This window comes from Gekko japonicus, unplaced genomic scaffold, assembly GCF_001447785.1.
Source record: "Gekko japonicus isolate JY-2015 unplaced genomic scaffold, Gekko_japonicus_V1.1 scaffold148, whole genome shotgun sequence".
Lineage (NCBI taxonomy): Eukaryota > Metazoa > Chordata > Lepidosauria > Squamata > Gekkonidae > Gekko > Gekko japonicus.
In genome coordinates, this window is record NW_015170892.1 from 1,600,586 (window position 1) to 1,622,463 (window position 21,878).

General features: G+C 41.3%; 1 protein-coding gene across 1 annotated transcript in view; it reads left to right on the forward strand.

Annotated features, from left to right (window-relative positions):
• Window positions 1–16,948: 16,948 nt before the first annotated feature.
• TTC29 (tetratricopeptide repeat domain 29) overlaps window positions 16,949–21,878 on the forward strand; it is a 120,211-nt gene continuing 115,281 nt past the window's right edge. Inside the window, exons 1-2 of the mRNA XM_015418455.1 lie at window positions 16,949–17,037; window positions 18,845–18,928. Coding sequence (XP_015273941.1) covers window positions 16,949–17,037; window positions 18,845–18,928 — 173 coding nt within the window. The remainder of the gene's footprint in view (window positions 17,038–18,844; window positions 18,929–21,878) is intronic.

Consider the following 21,878-nt stretch of genomic DNA (forward strand, 5'->3'; position numbering starts at 1 on the left):
GTTCTTTGAACTGCTGTTAGAAATGTGGTCTTAATCTGAAAGAAAATATCTGTGTTTCTATAGCGGAGATCCAGAGAACAGAAAGAAGTTGAACACATCAAAAACTTTTTGAAAACACCTTAACCATCTAAGGTTGTACCTTCAGAGTACATTTGAAATTTGGTAACAATGGGGGGGGGGAGAATTGGAAAAGATTTTTTAGTCAAATGTTAATCATGGTGACTGACAGTTGTGATTTGACTGACAGTTGTGATAATTGGGGAAATAGCATGAATAAGTGACAGAGTAAACACAAGTCAAAAAGCATCAAAAAATAAATGACTGACAAAACAACAACAGGAAACCCACATGGGGATTTGCGGTCTTCAATCCTGCTAAAATACAAATTGAGCTTAAGATGTGTAATTATTGGTTAAACTATGTCTAATGAAATGTAAAGACCTTTGTACTCCTGAATGGATAATTTATGTGCCACTTTATTGTCTCTCAAGGTTTAATTAAATGTTTGCCTCGTGGCTAATCAGCTACAATTAATAAAAGAGGCTTGTCACTTGTAGGAAATGTTGAAATGTCCTCTTTTAGAATTTCAGTAGCTAATTTGTTAAGTCCTCAAAATAGACACTATTCCTCCTCCCCCTCCAATATCTAGTCATACGTTTAGAAACTAAAAGTAATGACACATAGGTAATAAATATAAAATACAGTACCACATCTAACATTTGTTCAATTTATAGCCTGCTTTACCCCCCCCCCAAGCCTAGAGTGGACAGCAGTGTTATATAAAAGGTACAGAAGACCTGCAGTCTTTGTTCTTTTATCCAGTGTTTTGTTAAAAAAAAAAAAAGTGCCAGTACTCATATATAAGTTTGCACTGATTTCTACCAATCCCTCCCTCAGGACTTGGGAAAGCCTTGATAAAAAGCTGTTGGTACTCAATGCCAGTGAGTACTGTCACAACCCCCACACACACACTTTTCTCTATTGATTCACACATGAGTGCGCACACACCTGCACACATATCAAGAGAATAGAATGCCAGGGGGAAGAAGGATAGAAATACAGATAATCTCCTAACAAAAACCCTTTTGAGATGCTGTAGTCATGCATATCGGGAACCTGGCAGCCACACATATTTGGGAGGATGTACTACCTGAGATACTCCCTATATGCACAGTTGCCATGTTGTCCAAACAGGAGAACTGCACATATTTTGTATGCATGTACAGCTTTGATGTGCATGAACCAGAACCCTGGAAAATCCAGAGGTCAGTATGCATGTACTGAAGCATTCATGCATGAAAAATTAATGTGGTGCCCTTGGTCAGATAACATGAGGACCACACATATCAAAGAGAATAGACACATGGTTGCTGGGGTCCTGGTACGCATAAATGTATGAAAAGGGCTAAAATGTCCCCATACATTCTAGATCTGGCTCCTCTCTGTTGCCAAGGATATCCTTTCTTCCTGCATCCCTACTTGCTTCATATTCTTACTTCAAGCTACTGTCCCTACTAGGCGTGTGCATTTGGCATAAACCGAGCTGAAACCCAGTTAAACTGGTTTTTAAGGCAGTTACCAAATGGAGCTCAATTTTGGCTATCCAAAATGGCCAAGCCCCAAAAATCCTGAAAATATTTTGTGCCACCAAATAGCCGAACTTAAAGGGCATTTAAAGGGATCGTGGTTCCTTTAAATGCCTTATCGAAGTCATGCAACTCCATGGCGAGTTTACCCGGAAGGCATTTAAAGGGCTCACAGTCCCTTTAAATGCCTTCCGGGTGACCTTGCTGCTTGGGGAAGGAATGTAAAGGGACCGTGAGCCGTTTAAATACCTTCGGAGTTAAGCCACAGCTTGCAAAAGGCATTTAAATAGGTGGCATTCCCTTTAAATGCCTTTCCCCCTCCATTGGAAACAATGGGGGATGAGGGCACCTTCTTCTAGGGCCCATAGAATTGTACCCCATGGTCCAATCTTTCTGAAACTCTTTTTTTAGGAGAGGCACCAGCAACAATGCTGCAAATGTGGTGCCTCTACCTCAAAAAACAGCCCCCCCGTCCGAGCCCCAGATATTCTGGCCTCGATTCTCCATTATAATATGGAGAATATTGACTACAATGGTCCCCGTAGGTTATAATAGGGCCAAAAAATTCAGCTTTCCTGAATATTTACTAAATCCCAATACCATACTGGTATTGGGATTCAGGAACATTGGGAAATACCGATATTTTTCGGGTTTCACATACCCAAACCAAAAAATACTGGATTTTTTTTTTGCACACCCCTAGTCCCTAGTCTTATTCTTTTCTCTAAACTCTTCTCCTGCCAAGATTGGATTCAAAGGCACAGTTCAGTTTACATTTTGTTTTTAAAATCATCATTATCTAATTCTAATGCTATGTGTAACTGACATTTTCCAATTGTACGGAAGGCAAAACTGTGATAGAAGAACATTGGCACAAAGAAACTTATCTTGAATACGTTATTCTCAGGAACTCTGGATAAACATTTCCCCCCACCCTGAAGAACAAACCCAAACTGCAAAGAACCCATAAAGTACGCCAAACGAATTGTATCGTGGCCTATATTCTGATTATCTTTCATTCGCTCATGAAGGAGACCTTCAAATTCACTTGCCTGAGGCAGTGAAGAACTCCAGGTCTTTCATGCTCAGGAAAGACAGATAACAGCCACCCTTACAGAAAGAGATACTCTACTATACAAGCGCACTACTTTGTACTTGCACAAACTGTATCTTCGATGCTTGATTTATTTTTGTTCATGTAGTTTCTTATAATTTGGTATAACTTTTAATAGGTGTAAAGATGGCCTATATTTTGTACCAGCTGAATCATCAGTGTTAAACAAAAACTTTCTCTAAGTTGTAGCCAACTCAATAAAGTTAATATCTTGTACATTATCTAAATGTCTATATAGTGAGATATATTATATGCATTAGTATATGGAAATCAAGTGAATAGGATGCTGCTTCTATATGAAATACCTTCATCTCATTCCCATATTACCTCGACCCAGTAATTTATCTCCCTAGGATAGTGGTTCTCAAAAATGTTTGAAATGAGAACCATTTCTGAAAATAATATACTTTTGGGACCCACTTGAACAATAATTCCATGCTACTTTCCCCATCTCCAACATAAAATGCAAAATTTGCTCATCAGATAATACATCACAGTTTAGATTTTTTTCTCCCATTTCTAATGTTGCTAGATATTGTAACAAGTGTGGGGTCAGTCTGTACAGACAAAGGAAACGTTAATACCTGTTAAAGGCTCTGGCCAGATCCCCTTAGTAGGCCTTAAGGGTTTTGGACAGGTGCCCATCAGGTTTGCAAGAGGTAGGTTTCCCTTTTAGCTAGAGGGGTAGTGGTAGGTGGGTGTTTGTGTAAGAAGGCACAGCTTGTAAGAGTGAAGAAAGCCACCTTGGCTGAAACACCCGGCAGGTGCAAGATCTCTGTCCTCTCTCTGAGCATACTATGTGAAATACCAAATCTGTTGTCCTGTAGGGGTGCCTCTGTGTCTCCGCCTGTGCTCCACCTGTACGTTTGGAAATAAGCAAATTCTACAAAAATATCTAGCTGCTGCTATATGTTGCAAACACTCCTGTTATTCCACAGCTCCTGCACCATTGCTTAAGTGACAGTTCTTTGACCAGCACAGTTATACCGATCATAGGCATGCAGTGACAGGCAAAGCTCTGCCTGTGATTCAACTGTCTGTCATTGTAACTTTTAAAGGCACAGAAGCCTTGCAAAACAAGACAGTTAGCAAACCCATTCATTTGACTTACTTTCAGCACTCCATTTCTCATGCTGTTTAGTAAATATCTGGATGGTTTCACAGCTGTGTTTCTGTTTTGATGAGGTTTGGTAGGTATTAATCAGTTCCTAACCCCTGTTCATGACTAATCTCAGCTGTCTTCAGCATGGTATTCATCCTATGTTACCTGAATCAATCCACTACACGAGTACAACCAAAAAAGGGATAACACTGGAATAGTTCAGTCTGATGTATACATGACTCTCTATTTTGGCGCAGTAAATCTGAATGAAAAGGTGGATAGGAGACAAAGCACCTAACCAGCAAGTATGGAGTCAGTATAGAAAACTGAGATAGTAAGTAGTTGTAGCACAAAACTCCAAATACAACACAGTTGTACACCCTGGCCAAAGAACTTGCTACTGCACTGTTCTCTAAACTTTTTGAAGTGTGATTCATTTTTAAACTTTGCCTTTTGCAATCCACCTCAGCAGCACTGCAAGCCCACGGTTTTGCTTGGGCCTAGCTGTTATGAGGCTGGAAGGCAACAGCTGTAGGGTTTGCTCATCACCTCTCATGCTGTCACCAGCCAGAAGCAAGCCAAGAGCCTGCAACCTGGCAGCACCGCAGGCTGGAGCTCAGCTTGGACTCAGACACCAGTGGTCTGGGAGGCTATAGAAACAGGGTAGGCCCATCACCTCATGCACTGCTGGTGGCTAGAAGTCAATCAAGGCCCTGGGGATGAGAAAGGCTACAGAGAAAAGGAGATAATGTAACTGCTGGGAGAGGGGTGACACAGAGATTCCTTGACCAGCTCAGGAGTTTGAGCTTCAGAACCACCTGTAAGATAGTTGCAGTTGGGGGTCACAACCCATAGTTTGAGAACACTGCTCTAGTGAAATCAGCTGCTAGATATCAGTAGATGCAGCCTGTTGGAACAGATTTATACAGCTGGCTCCACACACTTCAGAATGTTAGTGTGGGATGGGCTTTATCTGCAACAGCTGGAAACTGACTTGTTAAAAAAATGGATTTCTGTAGCCAAACCCCAAACAAATTCAGTCTGAGTTTATGCCCTCTGAATTAGTTTATAATTACAGCCAGCCACAGTGTTAAAAAAAATGTAATAAAAGTTTGGGAAGCATGAGATTTTTTGGTTAGATGTGACTCTGACAAGAAACATGACATTGATGCAGTATATCAAAGCATATTAATGAAAAGCAGGCTAAAGTTTCCTTCAGTTGTCCTGTGCAGAAAGTGTATTTGATCTTCATTGGCACTACTGTTTCCATCACATCCCTCAAAGCAGAGATTAAAACAAAGAAACATACAGTGTAGAGACATTTTTGAGGACTGTTCTATAGAAAATACATCTATCATTACAAAGAAGAGACAGTTTACTTTAGTGTGTATGTTTAGATAAATGTAAACAGGCTGTCTCAGTAATCAGTCAACAGAAAACCAGTCTGTTTACTTGAAAAAGAGATGACTGAATGAAAACTGTGCCATATCCTAATAACTTTTAATTACATATTGACTTAAATGTGCTCAGGGTCAGTAAAGTTAGCATGCTATGCCAGATGTTGCTTAGGGGTATATCTGAGAGTGAGGGAGACAGAAGTGTTCAAAAGTGGGTGTGCTATGGGACAAACATTAACACCTGGTATTTTTGGCCACTGTGTGACAGAGTGTTGGACTGGATAGGCCATTGGCCTGATCCAACACTGGCTTCTCTTATGTTCTTAACACATCACTTCTACATTTGCCATTGTGAGACTCCTCCGTAGTCAACACTACCCGTCAGCCATTGCACCAGTTTCACTCCCTATGAGTTTCCCAGGCCTCAGAATAGAAACGGGGGAGGAGGGTTACACCAACCAACTCCACTCTCCCATTTCTGGAGCAGTGGCTTTGTCTGGCCAGTACTATCCTCCCTTTTGCCTCCTTACCATGGTTATGGAGCTATTATTTATACTTCGTCCCTGCTCCCACCAATCAGCCGCAGCTCCACCCCATGGCCTCAGCCATTATGTAGCACAGGGGCTGGAACTCCGCTCCCCCCAGTCTCCTGCCCCATCCTTTCCCTTTTTCTATCACTGGCCAGTTCCTGGGAGGACTTCAGCCAGGTTCCTCTCTACCTGGCTCCACCCAGTTTTTTGCATTACTGGGCCACACCCATGCTTGCTATCACAGTTGGATGTCTGCTGGCTGCTTCCATGCTTGCTTGCTGGTTTGGTGCTCTCTAAGGCTCGCTCTTCCACAGCATCAATTTTGTTATTCCCAGTGCTACGAGATGATGTTATCAGCTGGTGCCTGAAATTCTGGGGCCCAGGAGGCAGGTGGTGAGACTCATGTCCAGTTGCTGCAGCTACCTGCTTGCCCGGGATACTGTCCTGTCCTGGGTGTTCTGGCCAAGTAAATGGTAGCTGCTTGAGGTATAGGGAGGTGGCTGGGTCCCTGTAATGTTAGGGAAGTCCCAGACTTAGCCACAGGCACCTTGGCTAAGAGCAGCCCTGGTGCTGGACCTGGCAGCCATTAAAGGGGAACATGGGCACACCAAACACCAGGATAGTAAAAGGCAAAACAAAAAGGTGCAGTTAAAGGTTTATGTATTTATGTTTATCGGAGCTGCGGTGGCTCAAGTCACAGCATCAATTTTGTTATTCCCAGTGCTACGAGATGATGTTATCAGCTGGTGCCTGAAATTCTGGGGCCCAGGAGGCAGGTGGTGAGACTCATGTCCAGTTGCTGCAGCTACCTGCTTGCCCAGGGTCCTGTCCTGGGTGTTCTGGTCAAGTCCATGGTAGCTGCTTGAGGTATAGGGAGGTGGGTGGGTCCCTGTAGTGTTAGGGAAGTCCCAGATGTAGCCACAGGCACCTTGGCTAAGAGCAGGCCTGGTGCTGGACCCTGGCAGCCATTAAAGGGGAACATGGGCACACCAAACACCAGGATAGTAAAAGGCAAAACAAAAAGGTGCAGTTAAAGGTTTAATGCAAGCAGACAAAACTTTCGTTTCACCCAAAGGAAGGTTTCTATTTATATTTTTACCTCAGTTCCCACCCCCATTGCATTTTGCAATTAGATATACAATTCCAGTAATGCAGTTTCCCAGGATTTGTGTGATGGAATAGCAAAGGTTTGCTTTTGCAAAGAACCTATGCTGGAGACATGGCAGTGTTCATACTCTTATGAAAAATTCTCCTGTGGAAAGATCTCGAAATGCAGCGGGAATTTATATTACACTTAACTGCAAAAGGGAACTTTTCATTAAATTTTTAAGTGTGCCTTTTGGCTTTGCCTTCTATACTTCGAACGCTGACATTCATGCAGAGGTGTATAACATTGATGTCTTGGGAATCGTGGGAATCAGTGAACTAAAGTGGACAGGAATGGGCGAATTTAACTCAGAAGACCATTATATCTACTACTGTGGCTAGGACTCTCATAGAAAAAATGGAGTGCAAAAGTCAGTACTGGGATACAATCTCAAAAATGATAGAACGATCTCAGTCCGAATCCAAGGCAAACCATTCAACATCACAGTAATCCAAGTCTATGCCCCAACCACTGATGCAGAAGAGGCTGAAGTGGACCGGTTCTATGAAGACCTACAACACCTAATAGAACTAACACCAAAAAATGATGTCCTCATCATCATAGGGGACTGGAATGCTAAAGTAGGAAGTCAAAAGGTAACCGGAATAACAGACAAGTTTGGCCTTGGAAAGCAAAATGAAGCAGGACAAAGTTAACAGAGTTTTGTCAAGAGAACACACTGGTCATAGCGAACACCCTTTTCCAACAACCTAAGAGGCGACTCTACACATGGACATCACCAGATGGGCAACACCGAAATCAGATTGACTATATAATTTGCAGTCAAAGATGGAGAAGCTCTATCCAGTCAGTAAAAACAAGACCTGGAGCTGACTGTGGTTCAGATCATGAGCTACTCATTGCAAAATTCAGACTTAAACTGAAGAAAATCGGGAAAACCACGAGGCCATTCAGGTTTGACCTAGATCGCATCCCTGATGAATATACAGTAGAGGTGAAGAATAGATTCAAGGGTCTGGATTTGATAGATAGAGTGCCTGAAGAACTATGGACAGAGGTTCGTGACATTGTACAGGAAGCAGCAATCACCACCATCCCAAAGAAAAAGAAATGCAAGAAAGCAAAATGGCTTTCTGATGAGGCTTTACAAATAGCAGAGGAAAGAAGGAAAGCGAAAGGCAAAGGCGAAAAGGAAAGATTTACCCAACTGAACGCAGATTTCCAGAGAACAGCAAGGAGAGATAAGGAGGCCTTCCTGAATGAACAGTGCAAAGTAATAGAAGAAAACAATAGAATGGGAAGGACTAGAGATCTCTTCAAGAAAATTGGAGAAATCAAGGGAGCGTTCCATGCAAAGCTGGCCATGATAAAGGACAAAAACGGTAGGGACCTAACAGAAGCAGAAGAGATTAGGAAAAGATGGCAAGAATACACAGAAGAACTATACAAGAAAGACCTCGATGTCCTTGACAACCACGACGGTATAATCACTGACCTCGAGCCAGACATCCTGGAATGTGAAGTTAAATGGGCCTTAGAAAGCATTACTAACAACAAAGCTAGTGGAGGTGATGGTATCCCAGCTGAGCTATTCAAAGTCTTAGAAGAGGATGCTGTTAAAGTTCTGCACTCCATTTGCCAGCAAATTTGGAAAACGCAACAGTGGCCACAGGATTGGAAAAGATCAGTATACATTCCAATCCCAAAGAAGGGCAATGCCAAGGAATGTTCAAACTATCGCACAATTGCACTCATATCACACGCTAGCAAGGTCATGCTCAAGATCCTACAAGCTAGGCTTCAACAGTACGTGGATAGAGAACTACCAGAAGTACAAGCTGGGTTTCGAAGAGGTAGAGGAACGAGAGATCATATTGCCAACATTCGCTGGATTATGGAGAAAGCAAGAGAGTACCAGAAAAATATCTACTTCTGCTTCATTGACTATGCTAAAGCCTTTGACTGTGTGGATCACAACAAACTATGGCAGGTCCTTAAAGAGATGGGAGTACCAGACCACCTCACATGTCTCTTGAGAAACCTGTATAAGGGCCAAGAAGCGACAGTTAGAACCGGATACGGAACAACTGATTGGTTCAGCATAGGAAAAGGAGTACGACAAGGATGTATACTGTCACCTTGCTTATTTAATATATATGCAGAGTACATCATGCGAAATGCTGGCCTGGATGAATCACAAGCGGGAATTAAGATTGCTGGGGAAAAGATCAACAACCTCAGATATGCAGATGATACCACTCTAATGGCTGAAAGTGAAAAGGATCTAAAGAGCCTCTTGCTCAGAGTAAAAGAGGAGAGCGCAAAAGTGGGCTTGAAGCTCAACATCAAAAAAACTAAGATCATGGCATCCGGCCCCATCACTCCTTGGCAAATAGAAGGGGAAGTCGTGGAAGTAGTGACAGACTTCACGTTCCTGGGATCCCAGATCACCGCAGACTGTGACTGCAGCCATGAAATTAAAAGACGCCTGCTCCTTGGGAGGAAAGCGATGGCGAACCTAAACAGCATGATAAAAAGTAGAGACATCACCCTGCCAACAAAAGTCCGCATGGTCAAAGCAATGGTATTCCCAGTAGTCATGTATGGCTGCGAGAGCTGGACTATAAGGAAGGCCGAGCGCCGAAGAATAGATTCTTTTGAACTATGGTGCTGGAGAAGACTCTTGAGAGTCCCTTGGACTGCAAGAAGAACAAATCAGTCAATCCTCAAAGAAATCAACCCTGACTGTTCCCTGGAAGGCCAGATAATGAAACTGAAGCTCAAATACTTTGGCCACCAAATGAGAAGGGAGCACTCACTGGAGAAGACCCTGATGCTGGGAAAGATTGAAGGTCAAAGAAGACGGGGACGGCAAAGGATGAGATGGTTAGACAGTGTCATGCGACTGAACAACAACAACAACAACAAATAAAGAAGACCCTCAGTCACACTGTTCCTTACCTGTCCAGTGGTGCAAAGTGCATTGTATTTATTGGTAAGAATGCACAAATTAGCATTCTTCCTTTGTTAATAATTACTGATCTCTGGATTTTTAAAAAAATATGTGGGAATTATCTGTGTTGTTAAATGAAAATTTTTGTACTATACAAACAACACGTGGCCACCAAGAGTGCAGTGAAAACCACTGATCCATCCTACTGGTTTGTTTCCTCATGTTGATTCTTCCCATGCACAGCAATTTGAAGCAGGCTTCCTTCCTCCTAAGAGTGGAATGGTGGTAGAATTGGGCACTCAAATATACCAATGTTTTTAGATACCATACTGAGTTCGGTTTATAGGAGGTTCTTTGGACTGCAGCCTTAATGTACAACAGGTCCACTCATCTTCCTAAATTGAGCAAAGTATAATTTTGGCTGTTAAGCCACCTTGGGCCCCCTTTTGCTGGAGGAGGTTTAATTAAAATGCACTCATTCTTTGCATTCACTTAGCAATAAGCTCCAATGAGTTCAGCAGTTGGCTTCCATGCATAAACTATGCATATAGGTTTGGATTACATGGACTAGTTAGGGATCATATATGCTTCTTCCAATCCTATGCGCTTCCAATGGTTTGTTGGCTATACCTTTGTGTTTGCTCCCGCACTCTCATTGATAAAGTCTTGAGGCACTGGGGGTTCGTGATCATTGCCTGCGCTCACCGCCTTCATCTTCGACGTGCGACGCTGGGCTGCGGGGCCACTTAGCCCTGAAGTAAGAGGGCGGCTCTTTGCGCGAAATCAATAGGGCTCTTTCTTGACTTGCAAAGTTCGAGTTCTCGTGAACTTCTATTGTGACTTTGAGTTACTTCGCATGGCGAGGAGCCGAGACGGTCTGGAGGGTGAGCGACGGAGGCCCCTTCGAAAGAAGACCCTCCTCACACCCCAGGAGACTGAATGGGCAGCGCAGCGCCGGAGCCGGAGAGCATTCCGGCAACTACCGCAAACAGAACCGCATATTGTGCGGGACGCAAGGCGGCCATTGGCGGGAAGGAAGATTCTTCCCACGCGGCCGGCAAAGAAGGGCCGGTGTTGGGCGGAGCGGCCGCCTAGGCAGCTCCGCTGTCGCTGCCCTGGTTTCTATGGCGACGCCTGGGCGTCCTCTCTCCTCTGAGCCCTTCTCCTGAGGCCTGGAGGGAAAGGAAGAGCGCGGAGGCGGTCTGTTGTGGGTAGAATCGCCTCTTCCTTTGGGGGCTGGCGGAGGAGGTGGTGGGGTGGGTCACTCACGTCCCTTCCTCTCGTGAGTAGGGCCCCGGGGTGCTTAGGCTACATTAAGCCGATCCCCCCTGCGCAAGAAACCCGTCGGGTCAGTCGGCCAGTAGCACTCTGCTCTCTCCATTACTGTGCCGAAGAGGCAGGCGAGTGCAGTTGTTGACTCGGAAGTAAGTCCCAGTGGACAAGCGTTGGGCTCACAAACCCTTATGCCGTGATAAATGGGTTAGTCTGTCTTTGAGGTGTCATAAGATTTACTGTTGTCACTTTTATTCCCAACTAAGTTTGCAGAAGGGGTGGCAGCCTGAGGAGGAGAGCGGCGGAGCGCGCCTAAGAGGGGGGCGAGTGGGCGGGCGGCTGCCCTGTGTGGCCCAATCCATCGGCGCTGTTTAACATTTTTAACATTAGCCCCAGCCCAGTTAAAGTGCAAAAATGCCCTTGCAGTGGCTTTCTCTGCAAGCGCCTCCGTCTCCGCGTTGATACAAGGCTTTCAAGCTGGTGGGTGAATTCTCTTGGGGTATGTGTGTGTGTGTGTGTTCTACAGCGCCTTTCTTCCTCACAGCCTTTTTTTCTTTTCAGTTCCTGCGAGGTCGAAAAAGTGGTGTAGAGCTGTGGGACGGAATAGCAGGAAAGAGAGGTAAGCATGCAGGACAGTTGCCCTCCCATGTGGGCGGTTTCTTCTTCTAGTGGACTGTTTGAAATGCCTGACTGTCCTTGTTCAAAGAGTAGTTCTGAATCCCGGATGTTTATTGTTTGCAGGCACCCCTAGAAGAGGAGGAGAGCCCCTTGTTTGTAGTAGCCCGTGAAATGTACAAAACGGTTTCATTGTCCATCCACAGAAGTTAGATTGCCTGGGTGCTTCTCTTTCTCGGGTTCATTCAGCAGAGAGCACAGCAGAACAAGTCAGACACGTTTAAGCTCTGCAAGGATCCTTTGCCAGTTGTCAATAATGCTTCACTACAATGGGAGTTGACCCTCTGAAATGTATAAACCCAGCGGTGGAGAGTGGGTTTAATCACCAGAAGCTGTGTGCTCATGAACAGAATGAAAGAAAAGCTTTTTTGAGCAGGGAGGAAAGGGGATGAAAACACAGCTACTGTCTCTGACTGGATAGCAGGTGCTTCATCAGAGTCCTGTAGTTGTCCAGTATTTGAAATTGCAAACAAAGTACTTCTCCCATTGAATGAAGCTGCATTCAACAAAGAGTCTTGGAGACAAACAGATTTATTGTGGCTTAAGCTTTGTGGACTTGAGCCCATTTCATTAGGTTCATCTGATGATGTGGTCTGTAGTCCACAAAAGTTTATGCCACAATAAATCTACTGAGCTTTGAGATATTACAAGAGTTCTTTTGCATTAGCTGTTGTGACTTGCCTGAGTTCGCTCTGTAATTTCTATGTGTGTATTCTTTCTGAGGGGAGAGGAAGGGAAGGTGCCATATAGTCCAATGTCATCAGATCTTGGAAGCTAAACAGGATTGGTACCAGTGTTCCCTCTAAGCTGAGTTAGTGTGAGCTAGCTCATAGTTTTTTAGCCTCTGGCTCACACATTTTTGTCTTAGCTCAGGTAGGATGGCTCCAGAGCAAACTAATTTATGCAGTAGCCAAATCATTTGCTCACAACTTTAATGGCCAGTAGCTCACAGAGTAGAATTTTTCCTCACAGGACTCCATACTTAGAGGTATTTGGAAGGAAGACCACCAGGGACGATTCTGCAGAGGAAGACAATGGCAAACCACCTCCACTTCTCACTTGCCTTGAAAACTCTTTGCTGGAATTGCCATAAGTCAGCTGTGACTTGATGGTACTTTACACACACATTTGTGCTGGGAGAGGAGCCATGGTAGTGCTCTAACATGGTGGTCTCAAGCTATGTGACAAAAGGGGAAAATTAAAAAGGATCTGTGTATATGAAATCAACAAGTGAAGTAAGGAATGAAGAAAAATATTTTGTTGGGAAAATATAACAAAAATAGTTTTTTTGTGTTTTCCAAAATGCGCAAACTTGAGAAGTCACATTTCACATTAGTAGGAAACATTTTTCTGGAAAATGTGGGTGGCATTTCATGCTTTGTTTCTGAGAGAGTTCAACACCTGGAATTTGTTGTTGTATTTTTTATTATTTACCTTTTAGTGGTAATGATTTCCTACCAATACGGTTTTACTGAATTATAAGGAAAACTGCAAGAGATTTTTGGAATACTGGCTTGGTGACAAGCAACTTGAGTTTTCCAACTGAAGAAATCAGAAACATCATAAAAATAAGAGTTGTTCCCTTGAAACAGTTTGTGCTTCTGTTAGGTGGCCAACCTTGCACTTGGACACTAATCTGTTCGCCCTCACAAGAGCAGCAGTGTGGTATCTTGGGGAGTTTTTTTTACCAACTAGAAGTTGCTGTTGGTGTAGGAATCCCTCTTTGGTTAATCTTGTAAATTTATTGAATCTAGTTTCATGTGGATAGCCATGTTGGGCTGCAATAGAAGAGCAGATTCAAGTCCAGTAGCACCTTAAATACAAACAGGATTTACAGAGTATAAGCTTTTGAGAGACAAAGCTCCCTTTTTGTAAGCTTATACCCTGGGAATCTTGTTGATCTTTACGGTGCTACTGGACTTGACTCTTGTTGTTCAATGAATCTGGCTGTCTTAAAGTCATTCCCAACAAAGTGTGATGCTGTAGTGTGATTTCAGCCCTGTACGCACAGTATGTCTATCCCTGTGAGTATTTCTATGGGGGTGTTGCGTCTTTGCATAAAATGCAGCATGAAAGTTCTCATGGAGCAGACAGTTCCTCCTTCCACCCATATCACAGAATAAATAAATAAATAAAATCATAATAGCAGGCATTTTAACAGTGTTTGCTTGTTATTAAAGTTAAATGGTTTTGGTTTGATTTGAAAAGTGTTGTGATTTGTTTCCTTTTAGACATTTTAACAAAGCAAGTGTCAGATAATTGCATCTTGCAAAACTGTAAGTATTGATCATCTTGGGTTTATTAGGACTCATTCTTTGAATAACATTTACTGAGAAGTTTCCAAGAGCTGATGACAGCTGCCAGTGACTCTTAACCTATAGTGAGCTTGTGTGCACCATAGCACTACAAAACATCTGTTTGTGGACGGAGGTATAGGTGAAAATCATTCTGAATGCCTGATAGTGCTAGAGGTGCCTAACATTCTCTTTCTGATTAGTGATAGCAAGCTTGATTCAAAATAGGTGTGTTTATAATGCACTTATTGGAGCACTGTTCAAATCAGACCCAAATGAATTTTTAAAAAACTTCATTTTGTTTCAGGCTTTTGTTCTAAGCTTGAAATCACAGTGAGAAGTTGGGAGCCCTGGCAAACCTCTCATGAGCTCCAATTTTCCTTGCTTCCCTTTTCTCAAAACTTCTCCGGTAATGGCAGCCGTAACGGGAAGAGCTATTACAACAGCCTTAATTAGGTCTTGGAACAGTGTAAGCATTGTTACCTGGGCATCAGAATTCATGGAAACTGTAATTTTTCAGGTTTCTGGATACTTAGTAAGGCTTACTGAAGACTGTGGCAGCAACAGCTCTTCACTGGGAAGGGGAAGCTGTAGGAGGGGATGGAGATAAGACTTTGGCCAGGGCAAAGCCAATTACAAACTGAACTGAAACTTTCCAGCAGTTTGGCTCAGCTCATACTTGGCTTAACAGTTCCAAACTGGAGAAGTTCATATTCCAAATTCCCCAGTTTTACCTCTTGCCATCGGCTATAGCTAATCTCGTATTTTATCAGCTTGTCTGTACTTTCCTAGCAGTATCTCTAACAATTAGAGAATTCTCTTTCCAGTTTTGCACTGCTATATTTCTGCCTCCATTAAAAGTTTGTGCCTTGAGGCCTGCCAGCAGGGCTTACAATACCTACATTAAACCAAATTTAAAAATAAGGGTGCTCCTGCTGCTAATACTCTCAGATCACAGTCATGTAAAATGAAGGAAGTGGCAGCTGTAACTTTAATGGTGGGAAGTGTAAGCTGAGTACATGGGGAAAAGAACACAGTACTCTATGACAAAAAAGTCCCATTAGCATTTATGAACTTCAAAATGACAAGCTAGGCTGCTTTGTCTTTTTTTCCTGCTTAAAAGAAATAAAGCTCATGTTCATATAAGACTAATTATAGTATTAAGTTGCTGTCCTGTTGTCATAGCAACTCTTCAGTTTTCCATAACTAATAGTTTACTATAGCTATAGATATAATAAAGTTAATAATTACATGTAATCCTATTTCATTAATAAGCCTCAGTTTTAATATTGGCTAATACAAGCATTTAAGCTCAGTTTTTGTTAAAATATACAGTGTTAGGAATTACTTGCAAACCTTTTGTCATCAAAAGTACATGAAGAACCCAGAAAAAATTAAGTCAGAACTGAATTCTTCTGATAAGAATATAAGAGAAGCCAATGTTGGATCAGGCCAATGGCCCATCTAGTCCAACACTCTGCCACACAGTGGCCAAAAATACCAGGTGCCATCAGGAGTTCCAGCAGTGGGGCCAGGACACTAGAAGCCCTCCCACTGTTGCCCCTCCCCAAGCCCCAAGAATACAGTGTATCACTTGCCCCAGCCTGAGAGTTCCTATCTATACCTTGTGGCTAATAGCTACTGATGGACGTCTGCTCCATATGCTTATCTAATTCCCTCTTAAAGCTGTCCATGCTTGTAGCTGCCACCACCTCCTGTGGCAGTGAATTCCATGTGTTAATCACACTTTGGGTGTAGAAGTACTTGCTTTTATCTGTTCTAACCCAACTGCTCAGTAATTTCATTGAGTGCCCACGAGTTCTTGTATTGTGCTCTTTTCATACTTGTTATGGTTATGTCACTGTCTAGTGTTTCTATGCTTTATTTACTTCTTTAAGCATATATTTTGTTATAAGTTTTAATTATTAACTGCTTCTTTACAAAATATTAGTTTTTTAAATCTCTGTGCAAGAACAACTTTTGAAAGTTTTTTCAAGCATTATTTTTGAGGCCAGTGAATATAAGTAAGCTTAGTATTAAGTCTGCAAGTACTTCAGATTCACCTGATTTTTAAAAAATAAAAAATTGGAAACTTTACAACCACAGTATTTGCTCAAGAGTATTTTACCAATCTGGTACAAGGTGGTACAATAAATCTTGGAAATAAACCATACAAATAAAAAGGCTTGGAAGTTATATTGATCATGCCACTAGCTGCAAAGAAAATAATCAGTTCTTCATTATGTATTTTCCTTTGGCAGTAAAGGGATAGAGCAGTAGCAAGGATGCCAGGGGGATAACATGTAAAAATGGGGGGGGGGGACACCACAGCTTTGATTTTCACCCTATTTGCCAATTTTAGTTTCCCTTCACTGCAATTGATAGTAAAAAATAACCAAAATACTATGGTTATAAAGTGCAATTTTATAAAAACATTAACAGCATGAAGAGAAGCATGAAACACCGTGGGTCAATTGATCTCATTGAGGAGTTTACAGTTGGAGAAGATGCAAAACCTAGTTTTACCAGTTTTTTCTTCTTCTCTGGGTCAGTTTGACCCTACTTTTTAAGGAATAGTTAAAGTATACTGTGGGAATGTTTTCTCAGTGATGTTTATTTCACAGCATGTTGATTCATTCAAGGCTTGGCCAGTAATTTTAGATGACCACAATGCATAACCTGTCAAGCAGATGCAGAGTCAGCACAATGAAAAGTTGTGCTAGTGTGAATTTACTACAACAGATGTCTTATGTGGTCAGTTTCATAGCATCTAGAAATACTGCAAATTTCTTTGGGCAAGGACTTGAATGGTTTTGACCTAAGTTTACATTGATAACATACACTTGAAGTGAATATCTAAAGAACGTATCTGACAGGAATTACTCAAACTATTCTGTATTCATTTATTTAGTTCAACATGAGCATATTGCCTCCCGTACCAGTACAAAGCCCCCAAGAGCATCCAGATATGGAAGAGATTAGATGCCCTTCACCAGTCCTCGCAAGGTATGTATAACTTGTGTTTCTCTTCCTTCAGTTAACTGATAATTTTAATAATGGTTTTTAAAAACAGAAATAACGTGTTATGTCTAGTTTTGTCACATTACTTACAATAGTGGCATATCATCTCATAGGAATTATAGTTGTGCATAATGGATAAAATGCAGGACAGAGTATAAAGAAGGTTTTTTGGGGTGGGGTGATGGTAGTTTTAGCATAAAATGAAAAAAAATTAAAATAATATTCTCATCTTTTACATGAGAAGCTGCTTTGTAAATGTGCATATTTTAAATAGTATATTTTAGTCTCCAGATTTCTTACCCTTTCTTTGCACATTTCTCAGAAAGCTACATTTGAAGCCTTTCTAAACAATCAAAGCATGTCCCAATGACACTTTATATACTGTGCTCCTACATCAGATATATAGCAAACCTAGTATTATATTGCCATGCACATAAAACTGATGTGTGTAAATATGCTACCTCCTTGATTTTTCAAGTTAGTTAAGTCTGCTTTTTAGCAATTTGGTGCCTCCAAAGAATTAAAAATAAATAAAACAAAAACATTCATTAAATCTTGGAATAGTGAGAGAGGCTGGTGATGAACTGAGGTATGATGCAAGAACATTCTCACATATTATTCAGTAGCAGAACTGGGTTTGCAGTTGAAAATACATGTGCCAGGGAACTATAGCCCATCTGCCTCCCTGATGCATACATTTGTGTGCATATGCTTGCAAATAAAACCTAATTTCCATTGTTGCTCACAATTTCTATTTTGTGGGCAATCTTTTTTATTTTTAATAAAAATCATATACCTGTACTCTTGTATACATTATATTATGAAATGGAATCAAGCAGAATAACAGCAGATTGAGTCATTTGTGAATTTTTAAAGATTTTCAGGTCTGTAAGTCAATATAACTGAAATAAGGCCTTTTAATCCTATTTATGTATATTCCCATTGCTCTAATTTATGTAACCACAATTCCTCCATAAATTTAACAGATCTTGTTATCACATTTTCAATACCTTGTCTGCTTGTCCAGAAATTTTAGCCAAAGTAACCATCACTAGATTCCAGTGAATTAACATCTTCAGGCAGTTTTCCTTTATACCTGTATTCAGAGGTGCTCTAGAATTTTCTAGATATTCCCATTGCTCTAATTCAAATTTCAATTTTGGTAATTTTTACTGTATACTGGAAAACAATACATGAATCCATCCTGAATTGTCTTCCAAGTTCACATTTTATCAAAGGTATTAAGTCTTTGTCAGTTGGCATCAGTTGTCTTTCTTTGAAGAAGTTTATTATTGGAATGTGTCCTTTTTATAGTTTAGAACTCTACATTGAAGTGTCAATATGTTTGTGATTGTGCTTGTTTTAAAAAGCCAAATATAGCTTGACTAAGATATTCCTGATGCTTGCGTATGTATAGTCTCATGCATTGAAGCAATGCACAGTTGTGATTATCACACACGAGTTAAACATTTAAAGAACGAGAAAAAATGCACACCCACATCCTAAACCCTTCAGAACATGGCTTGTTGTATATGCATTGAGGGTGGAATTATCATAAATCTTCTGCTAAAGCCATGTATACCTTACACAAAAAATAAAGATCTGGAATATCTACAGACCAAAAAGTTAAAATGATACTTGTACCATCTTTATAAAATATGTTTGATAAAATACCTTGTCAATATTTTAATATTTATCTGTCTTTGCTTGGCAAAGATTAATACATAATGCATGTAGCAGATTTTGACGTTAAATCACCTCACAGTTCTTTAATTTTTTAATTTAAATTTAGGATGCATTTGATCAAAGGCAAAGATGCCATAGATCGTTATTTGGCCATGCATATCAAAGGATTGTCAAAACAAGAGGCTGCTGCGTAAGTAAGGTCTTTCTGAGGCATTTTTATGGAAGTAAGTTTATTGTTTTCTTTGTTTCTAGCCATATTCTTTGAAATCTAAAGTTCCTCAGAAAATTGCCTGAGGAACATGGCACTTAAAAATTAAAAATGATATGAAATAATTATGTTTCACTGCTACTTATCTTGCATATATCAAAGCATTTAGTTCAATGCCTGTGTTAATTCTCCCTCTTACTAAAGTATTATAACATTTACAGCATTTAATTGTTTGTCAGTAATTAAAACTATCTGTTTTTCTATCTTAGTTTTTGAAAGCCTTTAATTTAAGGTTGAAACACTACTTACAAAAATAATATAAAGATTTGCAATGGTGACTTTTTAATCCACACTAGTTCTATGTAAGTCACTGTCTGATCTAGGGAAAGTGCTGTTCCATATGACATTTCACAACAGCTTTGTTTGTTGATCATTTCTAAAAACACATTTGAGTTTCAGGTTCATTGGAATTACTATAAGTCACACTTCTTGTTCAGGGATTGCTAGTTTAGAGATCGATGCCCTAGTTGCAAGTGGTGCTTGGCATAACATATTCCATTTAAAGAATGCTGAAATGGTGTGCAGATGTGATTCTTTGCTCAAACATGTACACCTGGAGCTGGTTTAGTATCTGAATGTCCTCTCTGAACATTGTCTCTCTAGCAGTATCCCTCTTTCTTCAGTGGTTCAAAACGTGTGTTTACTCATGACCAAAGGTACCTGCTAGTAATTTCATCTTTAAGTTAAGACAGGTTTTGAAAAGGTTACTATTGAAAGTATGGAAACTAACAAAAACACTGGTGTGAGGTTAACACATCTTATGATCTCATCCATTTTTTTCCTGATGCCTTGGGTAAATCAGGTTTTGTGATCTGTTCAGGATTTCTGTGAAGTTGAATACCTACAGGTCTGAAGTCTTGCTTCTATGAAGTCCTTAGTTTTATGGAAGGCAGTTTATCTGGGCTTTTGATAGTTTGGTTCCATGCATTAGGAACTTTGTTCCTTTATCTCTCTCCTCTTCCTTTTTTCTGTTAAGGGACTCACTGTTACAATCCCAAATGATTCCCTATGCTCATGATTCCACTAGGATCATAGCAGAAGTTGCAGGCCAAAGTTCTGTTGGACTGGGGGAAAGTAGGTTGCCCTCTACCTGGAGAAAGTGCTCTGTCCATTTAATAGAGCCTTAGGCTGATTTCCCACAAGCGCTGCTCTGCGCTCACTCTACTTTTTGCCCCGATGGTACGTGTCAATTTCACACAAGCTGATGCGCGGCTGCATTTTGCCCCGCAGCTTTGCGTGATTTTCCGCACGTCTACTCAATTCTGTTTTTTGAGGATTGAGGCAGCTTGTGTGAAATTGACACGTACCATCGGGGGAAAAGGGAAGAGTTAGCGCAGAGCAGTGCTTGTGGGAAATTGGCCAATTTCACACAAGCTGCTGCGTGGCCGCATTTTGCGTGATTTTCCCCGCGTCTACTCAATCCTGGTTTTTGAGGATTGAGTAGACACGGGGAAAATCACGCAAAGCTGCGGTGCAAAATGTGGCCGCACAGCAGCTTGTGTGAAATTGACACGTACCATCGGGGGAAAAGGGAAGAGTGAGCGCAGAGCAGTGCTTGTGGGAAATTGGCCAATTTCACACAAGCTGCTGTGTGGCCGCATTTTGCCCCACAGCTTTGCGTGATTTTCCCCGTGTCTACTCAATCCTCAAAAACCAGGATTGAGTAGACGCGGGGAAAATCACGCGAAGCTGTGGGGCAAAATGCAGCCGCGCAGCAGCTTGTGTGAAATTGACACGTACCATGGGGGCAAAAGGGAAGAGCGAGCATGGAGCAGTGCTTGTGGGAAATCGGTCTCAGTGTGTGGAAATGAGCAGGTGAAGTTGTTCCTGCATGGCGGTAAATAGCATTATCTGGTAAATAATATCTCACTAAAGGAACAGGGCACTTTTTCTCCAGGTCATTAGCAACCCTACAAAAAAGTATCCCTTCAAAACATTCAGTGAAAAATCAGTAAATTGTCTAATGGTTGGCTCTGGAGCACACAATATATCATCCCAGCTGTTCACTTTTAAACTCATAGAGTAATAGTGAATTCAGACACAAGGGATCTAATGAACTGTATACATTCCTCGTCATGTTTCGTTTGCATAAAGGGAGTTTCAAAAATGAAACTAAACTATCTGTCTCAGCATATACCTTTGCCTTCTTCATTCCAACTAACAGGAAAAAACCCTAGTTCATTTCTTTTGTAATTGATCAGCAACTTTAACTTGCAGTGTGTGGAGTGGGATGCAATGGGGTGTCATTTCAGTACTTTTCTTATTGCCAAACAAACACTACATATTAAATGGTATGGATAAGAGGGAATTGCTGCAATTGTGTGAAGCAGCTTTTTAAAATGGCCCTTAAGGACTGATACAAATTATACTCAGGGTCTTCATCAACTATGAAGCTATTTTAACAATGGTCAGAATATTGAGCAAGTTAAATCTTTTAAATACCTGGGGTTAACCTTCTCACATAATGGCAGTCCATCAGTACCGGCAGCTCTAAAGCTCTTTTCTGCCAAAGTGTTGACCCACCTTACCTATGGGATGCAAATAATTCTAAATAACAAGAGTAATTACAAGACAGAGAGAGTACAGTCTAAATTTCTCAGAGCACTGTTTAATATACCAAAATGTTCCACTAATGTGGTTCTAAGACAGGAAGCTGGTGTCCCAAGAGTGGAACTGAAAATGTGGACAATTTCGATCTATTATTGGTTGAGAATCCATCTGAAGACTACAGGATTACCCCCCTGCTTCTATCTTCTACCCCATATCTAGACTGGTTTGCCAGAATAATAGATAAGCTAGGTATGATCAGGTTATGTCCAGCAAATCTTCTGGAAATGGGTCTGAGTAAAGCAAAATCTTTAGTTCAGCCGCG